The sequence below is a fragment of the Carcharodon carcharias genome, chromosome 7, assembly GCF_017639515.1.
Source record: "Carcharodon carcharias isolate sCarCar2 chromosome 7, sCarCar2.pri, whole genome shotgun sequence".
Taxonomy (NCBI): domain Eukaryota; kingdom Metazoa; phylum Chordata; class Chondrichthyes; order Lamniformes; family Lamnidae; genus Carcharodon; species Carcharodon carcharias.
Genome location: NC_054473.1, coordinates 37,949,835 through 37,964,338, shown reverse-complemented (window position 1 = coordinate 37,964,338; position 14,504 = coordinate 37,949,835). Strand labels below are relative to the sequence as shown.

At 40.9% G+C, this 14,504-nt stretch overlaps 1 protein-coding gene across 1 annotated transcript in view; it reads right to left on the bottom strand.

The window, feature by feature from the left end:
- cacna2d3a (calcium channel, voltage-dependent, alpha 2/delta subunit 3a) overlaps nt 1–14,504 on the bottom strand; it is a 1,018,794-nt gene that overhangs the window by 259,304 nt on the left and 744,986 nt on the right. Inside the window, exons 23-25 of the mRNA XM_041191614.1 lie at nt 10,796–10,893; nt 10,607–10,700; nt 699–794 (exon numbers count right to left, since the gene is read on the bottom strand). Of these exons, the coding sequence (XP_041047548.1) occupies nt 699–794; nt 10,607–10,700; nt 10,796–10,893 (288 nt within the window). The remainder of the gene's footprint in view (nt 1–698; nt 795–10,606; nt 10,701–10,795; nt 10,894–14,504) is intronic.

Genomic DNA, 14,504 nt, shown 5'->3' with positions numbered 1-14,504 from the left:
TACTTCATTCTTTATCCTTAAATTTCATTGGTTAAAGAGATAGATTGTTGGTCCTATCATTCACCAAGGTCCCAGATACCCCATTTCACTGCAGTGCCATTATTAGTTTACACAATTCGTGCTATAAAAATAATTGGAGCTGTAGGGTGAGATGCTCTGTTCCCACGGATTCTGGCCATTATTATCATTTTCAAGATATGTTTAATCAGGCAAATCGGTAATAATTAACAGTATTTTCAAAGCCTCGCATTATTAATGATACAATCATTTAGCTACAGGATGAAATCTGACATATTTGGGTCAGAAATTTAAAGAACAATGTTTAGAATAAGGCCCAGAAAGCTGGCACAATTAAATTGAGTAATTGCAATGAAAAACATTCACAGATGATTTGAGAATCCATGTCCAGGATCTTCATGGTTCTAATTATCAGCTTATTAACAAATAGGATCTTTCATGGTTGCAAAATGCTTCAGAAAAACACTAGAAAGATGATCATTATGAATGCTTTCCAAAACTTTCATTGATCAATATAAAAACTACTTATGAAATAGATCTATTTAAATATAATCATTAGACAATTTTGCTTACTGAAGATTTCAGGAGTTTATAGTTATTTCTTTATGAAATATAACAGAATCAACTGAAGTATTTTTTCAGCTGTTAAATGAATGCTATTAATTGACAATGAAGCTTACTGATTAGTACGTTGTTCTTGTCCGACAAACAAATTGATACGGCTTAGGCCTGTGCGTGTTCCCAGAAAAGAAACTTCAACACCCTTGTCAGCATTTCTAGAAGAAGATAACCGACAGGCATAAGTATGCTTAAAAAACAACAATCAACCTACAATAAGATCCATACTGCAGCCCCAAATATGAAGAACTCATATTACAATGCTCTCTCATCTGTGTCTAATCATTGATTATTTAGCATAATAATACTGTAGAAAGAAAGATCTCAAATAAAACAATATGAAGCATGGAACAGACAAAAAGGAGAAGGAAAGAAGGACAAACGATGTATATATTATTCGATTTTGACATGACAATATTTCTGGTGTCAGAAACATTTATTAAAGTGTCTCAAGGTCATAGAATGTGGCGTTCTATTCAATAGACATCTGTTTGAATGGCAATCTGAGATTCATATCCAGCTACGTTTTACAGCCAAAATCAATTGACTATTGCTTGGACCACTGGTTTGAGTGAATGTGAAAAATTAAGAAATAGGAATGGGAGTAGGCCTTGGACCCCTTGCACCTGTTCTGCCATTCAATGAGACCATGGCTCAACTTCTGCATCACTCTACCTTCCATGTTATCTCCATATTGCTTAGTACCAAGAATCTATCGATCTCATTCTTGAATTTATTTTTATTCTTTCATGGTATGTGAGCTCGCTGGCAAGGCCATATACTCAATGACTGAGCATTCACAGCCCTCTGAGTAAAGAAATTTCAGGGAGGAACTTAAAAAAATTACGATCACTAGAGAAAATGTATTAGGAAAGCTAATGTGACAAAGGACTGACAAGTCCCCTGGATCTGACAGTCTGCATCATAGGTTCTTAAAGGAAGTGGCTGCAGAGATAGTAGCTGCATTGGTTGCAATCTTCCAAAACTCCCTAGATCCTGGAAAGATCCCAGCGGATTGGAAAACTGCAAATGTAACACCACTATTCAAAAAAGTAGGGAGACAGAAAGCAGGAAACTATAATCCGTTAGTCTAACACCTGTCATTGGGAAAATGCTAGAATCCATTAAGGAGGCAGTAGCAGGACACTTAGAAAATCATAATACAATCAGGCAGAGTCAACATGGTTTTGTGAAAGGAAATCATGTTTGACAAATTTATCAGATTCTTTAAGGATGTAACAAGCAGGGTGGCTCAATGGGAACCAGTAGGTGTAGCATATTTGGATTTCCAAATGGCATTCAAAAAAGCGCCACATGATAGGTTACTGCATAAATTAAGAGCTCATGGTGTTGGGGGTGATATGTTGGTATGGACAGAGGATTGGCTAGCTAACAGGAAACAGAAAATTGGGATAAATGGGTCATTTTCAGTGTAGCAAACTAACTAGTGGAGTGTCTCAGATCAGTGTTGGGCCTCAACTATATATGATCTATATTAATGACTTGGATGAAGGGACAGACTGTATTGTGGCCAAAGTTGCTGATGATACAAAGATAGGTAGGAAAATAAGTTGTGAGGAGGATACAAAGAGTCAGCAAAGTAATATGAATAGGTTAAGTAAGTGGGCAAAAAAATTGGCAGATGGAGTATATTGTGGGAAAATGTGAACTTGTCCACATTGGCTGGAAGAATAGAAAAGCAGAAAATTATTTAAATAGAGAATGTTGTAGGGTAGCTGAGTTGTGCTATTAATGATAGAGTTGATCTGCAGAAACTTCCTGGGTGGAAACTTTAAGTTTATTTACAATCTACTCAGCAGCAACTGCACGTGTGCTTTCAACTCCAACTTTATCACTACACTGACTGCTGAGGTAGCCCATGCTACTCTCCTATTGGTTACTACAGATTATGAGATCTTCCTGAACAAGTATTATTCTTAAAAGTACATACCGCATTAAATAAAACCATAATTACTACATTCCTTCCTCTTTAACCCAGCTATACATCTTATACTTACAAGTACATATTTTTCAAGACAACATAATACTTGGTAAGGAATTTACAGGTTCAGTCTTTCAGGCAGTTTCCTGGTACATGTGGAACATCGCAGCTCCACAACTTCAGACTCTTTGTCAGGAATCTTCTTTTCCAGAGTTGCCTGAACATTAGGTGCTTCGGTGGGTGCTTACAGTTCTGTATCCTCAATTCTTACAGGAACATCAGACATATCAGTCCTGTGTTGAGTATCCTCAACAGGAAACGTAGACCCAGTCATGGTCATTGGTGGAACCAAATCTTGATGATATGTCTCTCTCTTCCTTAAATGGTCCACATGTTTACAGATGACCTGGCCTCCCACCTCCACGTGGTAAGATAGTGGTCCAGTCACTGCACTTATTTCACCCAGTAACCACTTTGGTCCTTCCACAAAGTTCTTCACGTATACTGGCTCTCCCAATGGTAAATTTCCTCTCACGACTATGCCAGTCATGTATAGTTTTCTGGCTTCCCTGACTCCTTTCCGCTTTATCCTCTAAATTTGACTTTATTAAACTCAATCTCGTCCTGAGATGGCATTTCGACAATAACTCTGCATGTGTGACACCTGTTGTTGTAGTCCTGTAATGAAAAAGAAAGTGTGCCAACTTGGTTGCTAAGGAATCGCCAATTAGCTTTTTCATGCCTGCCTTGAATGTTTCCGCCAGTCCGTTTGAGGAAGGGTGTACAGTGCAGGTTTCACATCAGTGATACTGTTGAAGCTGGTAAACCATTGAAACTCAGCACTTGTAAATGCCATGACGTCATCGGAAATGATTACTTCTGGTAGTCCGTGAATGGCAAAACTCTGCTGTAGTTTCTCAATTATAGCATCCGACATTGGTGACTTCACCTCATATATGTCCAACCATTTTGAATGGGCATCGACAATGAGCAGAAACATTATTCCCAGGAAAAATCCAATATAGTCAATGCGTAACTGCACCCAGGGTCTACCTGGCCACTCCCATGGGTGTAATGGAGCTGTCACTGGCAACTTCTGCAGTTGCTAACATTGCACACAGTGCTTTACTAAACTCTCTATTTCGCCATCCATCCCAGGCCACCTTAGATAGCTGCATGCTATGGTCTTCATTCAGGAAATTCCTGGTAGGGCACTGTGCAGTTCAATTAAAAGTGACTCCTTTCCCTTTGGAGGAACTTGTACTCGCCACAATAGGATGTCATCCTGGCTGGTTATTTGTCTTCTGTTGAAGTATGGTTTCATTTCATCAGATACGTGCTCCTGTGACCAACCATGTAGCACTTGTTCTCATACCTGAGATAAGACTGGGTCCCGACTTGTCCAGTCTCTGATCTGTCGAGCACTTACTGGAGAGGAATCTGAGAAATTTAATAGTAAAACAAATTCCTGTGGAACTGGGACATGTTCATCATTTTCTTGTAAAGGCAAACAACTAAGGGCATTGGCATTTGCGATTTGATTGCCAGGCTGAGGTGCTAAAGTATAATCGTATGCTGCTGCAATTAAGGCCCATTGTTTTCTTCTTGCTAAGGCTATGGGTGGTATAGCCTTGTCCTCACCAAATAAGGGTGGTCTGAAATGATTGTAAAATGATGGCCGTGTACATACTGGTGAAATTACTTGATGCCAAAGATGATGGATAGACCTTTTTCTACCTGTGAATATCCCTTTTCCGCTGTTGTGAAGGGTCTTGATACGTAACCTATTGGGCGTTCTGTGCTGTCGTCTATCCGATGAGAGAGCACTGCTCCCACTCTGTTGGGAGAGGCATCACATGTCTGCACCAATTCTTTCGTCTGGTAATAATGCACTAATAGATTGGATGAGTGCAACAATCATTTCATCTTAATGAAAGCTTCTTTCTGGAGCATCTCCCAAGGCCAACGGTGGTTTTTTTTTTGAGTAGAGAATGCAGGGGGCCAGCACTGTAGACAAATTAGGTAACAACTGCCCATAATAGTTGATCTTTCCTAGGAATGATTTGAGCTCTGAGCCATTCTTTGGCACAAGTGCCTCTCTCTTGGCTCTCACTTTCTCCTCAACCAGGTGAAGGCCCTGTGAATCTACCCAGTGACCCAAATTGATCGCCTCCCTCACTTGGAACATGCATTTTTATTTTTTTAAATGCACTCCAGCTTGCAAGAACCGTTTTAAGACTTCTTCTAAGTTTGTCAAACACTCTTTTTCTGTGAATCCTGTCACCAATACATCGTCAACATAGACTACAACCTGGGGCAATTCCTGCAATAAGCTTTCCATCGTTCTCTTAAGGATGGTACAACGAGTAAATGTCTGAATTTGTTGTTTCAGGCTCTTCTACATTGTAGATTTCATCGGATTTCTTCTTTTGTTTACAAGCCTGTTTGGATCTTTCCTTGCGCTGCCTCATCATATGTCCATTTTTATGACAATGGTAGCATTTGTTTATTTTAAAGACAAATTTTAAATTTTAAAGACAAAAAAATTTTTGTTCTTTGCCATTTGCTTAAACACTGATTGCTTCCAACTCAATGAAAATTATTCTTCAATTTCACTGCTAAGTTATTTTTCTTTATTCTTCAGCTAGGCGGAGTCTCGCTTTTTCGTATCTCTTTCAGTTGAGGTTTCCTGTGGAGCACAGTGCCATTTAGAGCATCCTGTATTGCTTTTGAATCTCTTACTGCTCTTTCCATGGCCAGTGCTATCTCTAGCACCTTCTCAAAATCCAGATTCACTTTGGACAATAATCTTTTCTGAATAGTGTCCTCTGTCACACCACACACTAAGCCATCTCTGAGCATGCCGTTCAGAGTCATACCGAACTAACAACATTCTGTTAACTGCTTCAAATTTACCACAGGCAACTTTCTCACCCAGGGCTCTATTTTGCAAATTAAATCTGAATCTCTGCATCATGACTGAGGGCTTGGGTTGAAAGTGAACCTTCATGAGGTCCACCAATTTATCAAAATTCTTTGAATCTGAGGCATTGGGTACCATCAAACTTTGATTCAGACTGTAGGTTTTGCTCCCACAAGTACACAAGAGGATTGCTTGCCTCTTCTCTTCTGCCTTAATCTCATGTGTTTGGAAAAAGAATGTGAGGCATTTTATGTATTGAGACTAATCATCTGTGGCAGGTTCAAAAGGATCAATTCTCCAAACTGTGGCATTTTGAGAGGGGATAATTTCTTCAATTCTAACGGAGTTTGCTACTTATAATCACTGGGCAAAGTACAGTGCCGATTTCTTTCTAACTTGATTTCTTCTGTTCAATCCTGTTTTATCCTTGTCGCCAGTTTATTGTAGGGTGACTGAGTTGTGCTATTAATGATAGAGTTGATTTGCAGACACTCCTTGGGTGGAAACTTTAAGTTTATTTAAAACATACTCAGCAGCAATAACATGTGCTTTCAACTCTAACTCTACACTGACTCCTGAGGTAGCCCGCGCTACTCTCCTATTGGTCACTACAGATCATGTGATCTTAATGAGCATTATTCTTAAAGATACATTGCACATTAAATAAAACCATAATTATTACAGAGAAAGCCTGCAGAATTCTGCAGTACAGAGGGATCTGGGTGTCTATGTACATGTATCACTTAGCATGCAGGTACAGTAAGTAAATAGGAAGGCAAATGGAATGTTGGTGTTTATTGCAAAGGGGTTGGGGTATAAAAGTAGAGATGTCTTGCTACAACTGTACAGGGCATTGGTGAGACTTCAGTTGGAGTACTGTGTAAAGTTTTGATCTCCTTACTTAAGGAAGAGGATAACCACATTGGAAGCAGTTCAGAGAAAATTCTCTAGGCTGATTCCTGGGATGAAGGGGTTTTTTACTGAGGAAAGGTTGAGTAGGTTAGGCTTATATTCATTGGAATTTAGAGGAATGAGTGTTGATCTAATTGGAACATTTAAGATTCTGAGGGGCTTGACAGGGTAGATGCTGTGAGGATGTTTCCTTTTGTAGACGAACCTAGAATGGGGCAGTTTAAAAGTAAGGGATTTCCCATTTAAGGCAGAGATAAGGAGGAATTTATTTTCTCTTTGGAATTCTTGACCCCAAAGAGCAGTGGAGGATGGGTCATTGAATATATTCAATGCTGAGTTAGACAGATTTTTGATCAACAAGGGAATTATGGGTTATGGGGGACAGGCAGGAAAGTGGAGTTGAGACCATAATCAGATCAGCTATGATCTTATCAAATGGTGGAGCAGGCTCAATGGGCTGAATAGCCAACTCCTGCTTCTTTTTCTTATTATATTATGATCTTGTCCTAAATGGCCAATGCCTTATCCTAATACCATGACCTGAATTTTCGCTCGCGGGTTAGGACAATTACTGGTCTGCAAACCTGACCTGGGAAAATGTGACTTGAAACTTTGGATTTTTGTTCCAGGACAGTGTGGTGGGGTCAGGTGGCTGACTCTGGAAATAGTACAGAGGCTGCCGAGTGCAGAGGTAGGTGGGCAGAATGGTGGCCATGGTGCATTGGCACTGAGTCAAAGCAATAAAGAAAATAATAAAGCACACTCCCCATGCCCCATTCATTTCAACCCATGTCACCCTTCATGCCCCCACCCACTCCAATAACCCCTCATACCCCCCATGCCAACCTATGCCCTTCTACCTAACCCCCATGGCCCCCAAACCCTCCATGCCGACCTATGTCCTTCTGCCTACCCACCATGGCCCTTTATAGCTCCTATGCTAACTTAGTGTCAACTCATGCCAATGCATGCCACCATCCACCACCCTTTGCCCTTACACCTACCAAGCCATCTCACCCAGTCTCAACCATGGGGGCAGATCTCAGGACCCATGCTGACATTAAATAAAGTTCTCATTGATAAAAGCCCATTCACTACATTCAACTTCTTTAATTCCTTGTATAAAAAGACAAGCACTAGAGTTCATAATCCCACTACAAAGAGTTTATAACCACTTGGAGCTGTCAATCAAACTGTGAAATGACAGGTACCCCACCATGATAATTAAAGGTCATGAAATCAGTCATACAGCGCTAATCTTGAAATGACAGTCCTCAAGCTTATGTCAATAGAGTGAAATAGCAAGCATTGATTTTTTTAACACTACAGACAGTTATTTTTCAAATATTTAAAGAACAGGAGTTTTAAATGCCGTGAAAGCTTGGCAGTTTCCTTTGGCAGCTTTGTTGACAGCCTCTATTGACAGCTCCCTTTGACAGCTGTATTTCCAGTTCTTCTGTCAGCTCTTTTTGACAGTTCCTTTTGACAGCTCTCTTGACAGTTCTAATAAGCTTGACAGTTCCAATGAGTTTATGCACTTTTTACGAACACCCATGGCTAATTTTAATGATCCCAAATGGCACCTGACCTCTCCCAAAGGGCAGACTATCACTCTGAAAGGGCACATGATCTCCCCCAAAGGTGTCCCTGCATCAGTCCAAAAGGGTACCCTACCTTTCCAAAACTCTGCCACATCTATACCTTCTCCCACGTGTTCAAAAGTGCACAAGTCATGTTTTGGATATCCCACTAGTGAAAATAAGATCAACATGAGGCAGCTACCCTTTAACCTGTGCAGTTGCCTCCGTGAACTAAAGGTGTGCAATTTAGAACCCGCCCTCATCCCCCCACCCTCCACCCTGCAAAAAAGTAGATGCTATATTCAGGGGCAGTACTTCCGGATTTAGGCCTCTGCTGCCATTTTCGTAATGATGGAGAACTTCTGCAACTTTACAAAAATTCAGGCCTATGCCTCCTAGTTTTTCCCAGATAGGGAAAATAGTCTTTCAGCACCTATCCAGTCAAACTCTGAAACAAGAACAAAAAAACTGTGGATGCTGGAAATCCAAACCAAAAACAGAATTACCTGGAAAAACTCAGCAGGTCTGGCAGCATCTGCTTCTATCACTGCTTGTTTGTCCCTACAACCACACACCCCCACCCCCCCTCCACCTCTTTGTCTCTCTATCTCTCCGCCCCCCACACACACACCTTAAACCAGCTTATATTTCAACTCTTTCTTGGACTCGAACGCAAGTTCTGTCGAAGGGTCATGAGGACTCGAAACGTCAACTCTTTTCTTCTCCGCCGATGCTGCCAGACCTGCTGAGTTTTTCCAAACTCTGAAACAGTTGTTTTCATTTATCAATGAGATCTCATCCTTCTAAATACCAGAGAGCAAAGGCCCATCCTACTCAATATCTCCTCAATCCAGGAATCAATCTTATGAACCTTCATTGTACCCCATCTAAGGCAAGTATATCCTTCCAGGGGTCACTTTTCAAAATTAAAGGGTCGCCCATTTAAAATGGAGATGTGGTGAAATTTTTTTCACTCAGAAGATCATGAGTCTTTGGAACTCTGTTCCTGAAAAGCTGATGGAAGCAGCGTCTTTGAATATTTTTAAGGCCGGGGTGGATGGATTCTTGGTAAGCAAGGGGATGATAGGTTATCGGCGGCAGGTGGGATGCAAATTTCAGGTTACCATCAGATCAGCCGTGATCTTATTAAATGGCGGAACAGGCTTGAGGGGCAGAATGGCCTATGCCTGCTCCTTGTTCATATGTTCGTTATGTTCCTTAAGTAAGGAGACCAAAATTGTACACAGCACTCCAGGTGTGGTCTTACCAAAGTCCTAAATAATGACACCAAGACTTCCTTACTGTTATATTTGAAATCTCTTACAATAAAGTCTAAAATACCATTTGCCTTCCTCATTTCTTGATGTGCCTTCATGTTTAATTTTCTGTGACACGTGTACAATCCCTCTAAATGCCAACATTTACTAGTCTCATATTTTTAAAAGATATTCTGCTTTTTCATTCTTCATACTGAAGGGGCTCTCTTTTGTGAAATATTCTACCTTAAGTAGAGGAAAATTTGGCAGCTGGAATAGTGTTTGGGCTGGGTGGTGAAACAGCAATTCACTTGTACTTCGTTCAAGTTAATGTACCATATTCGCTGCTCAGAATGTGGTCTCCTCTACATTGGACAGACAAACTGCAGATTGGGTGATCTTTTTGTTGAACACCTCTGTTCAGTCCACAAGTATGACCCCAAGCTTCCAGTTGCCTGCCATTCTAATTCCCTGCCCCACTCCACTCTGACCTTTCTATCCTCAACCTCCTCTATTGTTCCAATAAAACTGAATGTAAGCTCAACGAACAGCGCCTCATCTTTTAATTTGGCATTTTACAGCCTTCTGAACTGAACATTGAGTTCAAATATTTCAGATCTTTTTCTTTTTGTTTTTGGATGGCAATTGTTGGTAATGATTCTGCTTTTTGCATATATTTTTATATACCTCCTCCAGACACATCTTTTGTTTCTTAACTAGTCCCATTACCTCACCCTTTTGCACCATCATCTCATTTGTCAATTAATCTCCACTGTAACTCCAGCTGCCTGGCAAGTGTTAGGAACAGTTGTGCATGTACACTTGGCCTGCACTGTGGCCCACATTTAAGGGCCTCAACCCATCGTCACTGGTATTCACCCAACAACAGGCAGGAAATTCGCTATTTAGGAAGCCTGAAAAGCCACTGCCCAGTTAAGTGCCTGAGAAGCCATCCTGAAAGCTGGAGACTTGGGCTCTCCTGGTTCTCCAGCCAGTGGGCGAAACCCCCATCACCTTCATTAGATATTGCCTTGTGTATATATTTCTCCCAACTATATAGATTATACATAACTTAATCTATCAGTATGTAAGAACTTAGTTAAACTGGTCACAGTGGGGTATTCAAACTGTTGTCATTTCATCTATGAACTAATAGCAGTGTAATGGCAGCATGAATAAAGGAAAAGGTCACTGCATTCACAATCTGATTGGGGCTAGATGATATGGAATAAAATGTTATAAAAGTAGGGTTAAAAGTTGAAGAAAATTGAAATGTTAACTAATATAATGATTAAAATATCGAGAGTATTTTGTTCTTCTTATTATTTTCAATATTATAAGAATGTTACATACTTACTCTGATCTGTTTAGAGCTAAACTGGTCCAGTAAGCTTCTAATGGTGCTGTCACCACAGCATCAAAAAGTACTTCCTGGATTAATTCTTTGTCACCTGTAGATTTATAATGAAAGCAATTTTCAGAAAAAAAATCATGGTTGTGTTCTATTATGGAATAAAATAATAAGGCATAAAAAAGGTGCACTTACACTGTAGAAATGGCTCTTTTCCTGTGAGGAAAAGTTTGACAGCTTCCAGCTGAAAGAGGTTACGATATTGAGGGTGTATGTCAGTGTTACAGTAGTTCCTGAAATCAGATGAAAAATCAATTTCATCATGCTAGTAACAATAGTAACAAGTCTATACAATGATTCTTTATGTGAATTTTCATATGTATAAATCATATCAAAGTAAACCCAAACTGTCCTTCGGTCTGAATATTCTCCATCTTGCTTTGTGCCGAGTGATACCTTGCTCTACAAATTAGTTTAGGTCAATTTGAAAGTGATAAATGGATCCCAGAGCAAGGCATTTTATCTGGTGTCATAGATCACCACCTTCTTCCTTTGCATTGTGTTCAGGAAGTGAATGTTCATCAGGTACAGCGCAGAGGAAGATCATCCTTTTTCAACTTAGCACATGTCAGGTACATTTTTACATACTTAGCTCATTGAAATTCATTAATCAAGCCCACAATTCCCATGAACTGGAATGTGGCAATATGCACAATGGCCCAGATTTTGCAGAAGTAATGGTGAGGCTATCATATCTCACTGTTATTAAAGTGTAAGTCAGCCAGTGACTTCTGGCAACCGCACATTGCTGTCTGAGTTGTCCTACTCTCCTAGAAGCTTTGCTATACCTTTATCTTGTCAGGAGTGTCACCATTAAAACATATGAACAGGCATGAAATGATGTGTTAAGTATCCACTAAGCACCTCAGAAAAAGTTAGGGCTTGAGCATTTCACTGGAAATAATTTTTTTTTTACTGCCAAACAACCTCACTGGCACTGAAAATTAACATTTACATAGAACCATAGAAAAGTTACAGCACAGAAGGAGGCCATTCAGCCCATCTTGTCAATGCCAGCTGAGGACACCCAGGTGCCCTTTCTAATCCCACCTTCCTGCACCCGGTCCATAGCCCTGTAGCTTACAGCACTTAAGGTCTGCATCCAGGTACTATTTAAAAGAGTTTAGAGTTTCTGCCTCCACCACCAACTTGGGCAGCAAATTCCAGACACCCACTACCCTCTGCGTAAAAAAGTTCTTCCTCATGTCCCCCCTACACCTTCTGCCACTTATCTTGAATCTATATCCCCTGGTTCTAGACTTCTCCATCAAGGGAAACAATTTTATCCTGTCCAATCTATCCATTCCCATAATTTTGTACACCTCAATCAAGTCACCTCTCAGCCTCCTTTGTTCTAAGGAAAATAACCCCAACCTATCCAATCTCTCCTCCTAGCTCCACTTTTCTAAACCTGGCAACATTCTTGTAAACTTCCTCTGCAGTCTCTCCACAGCTATTATGTCTTTCCTGTAATGTGGTGACCAGAACTGCACACAATACTCCTGTTGTGGCCTCATCAGTGTTTTATACAATTCCAACATTATATCCTTACTTTTATATTCTATACCTTTGCCAATGAAGGAGAGCATTCCACGTGCCTTCTTTACAATCTTGTCTACTTGAACTGCTGCCTTCAGGGACCTGTGGACTTGTACGCCAAGATCTCTCACGTCATCTACCCCTCTTAGTATATTACCATTTATTGTGTAATCCCTGTAACTGACCTCCCTAAATGTATCACTTCACACTTCTCTATGTTAAAATCCATCTGACACTTTACTGCCCACTCCACCAACCCATCCATATCGCTTTGGAGATTATGGCTATCCTCTACACTATCAACTATTCAGCCAATCTTTGTGTCATTTGCAAATTTCCCAATCATGTCCCCTACGTCCAAGTCCAAATCGTTAACATATAATACAAACAGCACGGGTGAAGCCTCCTACCTTCAGATTTTAAAAAATTAAAAAGTATAAGCTTTTTATTTTTTTCTATCTCTTTTATCATGTTATGTTTCTTAATTCTATTTTTCCTTCCCTCTATTTTATTTTCTGTACACGATTTGACATTGAATGAATTATTCTAATTGACACTTCCTGATTCAGACTCTGCATGCCTCAGTCAGGATTCTTCATTTTAATGGGTTAAGGAACTATACAGTTGCTTGCCCTGTTTACACAGGTCTCAGATGCCCGAAGAAAGCACTGCACCAAAATGGATTTCAAATCACTGCAAGTCCCAATTCTAAAGCCCATCAAAAGTCTGTGGGCAAGTGTAAATATGATAAACAGTTGAAGTCACTCATTTGCCACTGATTGCAAAATCTGGGCTATTATAATCCAGGATAATAGGCCATGGGATGAATATTTTTTTTTTAGGGATAAGGTATGCACTGGGAATGGTACAGATTACCACTATATGTTCAAATTTGTGACAGGCAGAAAAATAACATTATGTTAGGCTACATATCTCAGACTACAACTATATGTCCTCTGTATTATCTGCCTTCATGGCACCAGGTCAAACATGGGCAAGGAAACCTCCTGTTACCACGTACCGTCCTCCCTCAGCTGATGAATCAGTACTTCTCCATGTTGAACATGACTTGGAGGAAGCACTGAGGCTGGCAAGGGTGCAGAATGTACTCTGGGTGGGGGACTTCAATGCCACACAACACGATGGAAGGTTCCTCAATGTGAAGGTGGGGCACCATTACTGGCTGAGTCCTAAAGGACATAACTGCTAGACTGGGTCTGTGGAAAGTGGTAAGGGAACCAACAAAAGGGAAAAACATACTAGACCTCATCCTGGCCAACTTGCCTGCTGCAGGTGCATCTGTCCATGACTGTATCAGTAGAAGTGACAACCGTACAGTCATTGTGGAGACAAAGCCCCACCTTCACATTGAGGAACTTTCCATCGTGTTGTGTGGCACTACCATCACGCTAAATGAAACAGATTTCGAACAGATCTAGCAACTCAAGATTGGGCATCCATGAGGCGCTGTGGGCCATCAGCAGCAGCAGAATTGTATGCGCACACAATTTGTAACCTCATGGCCTGAGGTTACCCCACCCTACTATTACCATCAAGCCAGGGGATCCAGCCTGGTTCAATGAAGCGTGCAGGAGGGTATGCCAGGAGCAGCACCAGGCATACCTAAAAATGAGGTGTCAACCTGGTGAAGCTATAACAAAGGACTAGCTGTGTGCCAAACAGCACAAGCAGTAAGTGATAGACAGAGCTAAGTGATCCCATAACCAATGGATCAGATCTAAGCTCTGTAGTCCTGCCACATCCAGTCATGAATAGTGGTGGACAATTAAACAACTCACTGGAGGAGGAGGCTCCACAAATGTCCCCATTCTCAATGATGGAGGTGCCCAGCACATCAGTACGAAAGATAAGGCTGAAGCATTTGCTACATTCTTCAGCCAGAAGTGCCGAGTGGATGATCTATCTCGGCCTCCTCCTGAGGTCCCCAGCATCACAGATGCCAGTCCTCAGCCAATTCGATTCACTCCATGTGATATCAAGGAATGGCTGAAGGCACTGGATACTGCAAAGGCTATGGGCCCTGATGATATTCCGGCAATAGTACTGAAGATCTGTGCTCCAGAACTTGCCCTGCTCCTAGCCAAGCTGTTCCAATACAGCTACAACACTGGCATCTACCCAGCTATGTGGAAAATTGTCCAGGTATGTCGTGCACACAAAAAGCAGGACAAATCCAACCAGGCCAATTACTGCCCCATCAGTCTATTCTCAATCATCAGTAAAGTAATGGAAGGGGTCATCAACAGTGCTATCAAGTAGCACTTGCTTAGTAATAACCTGCTCA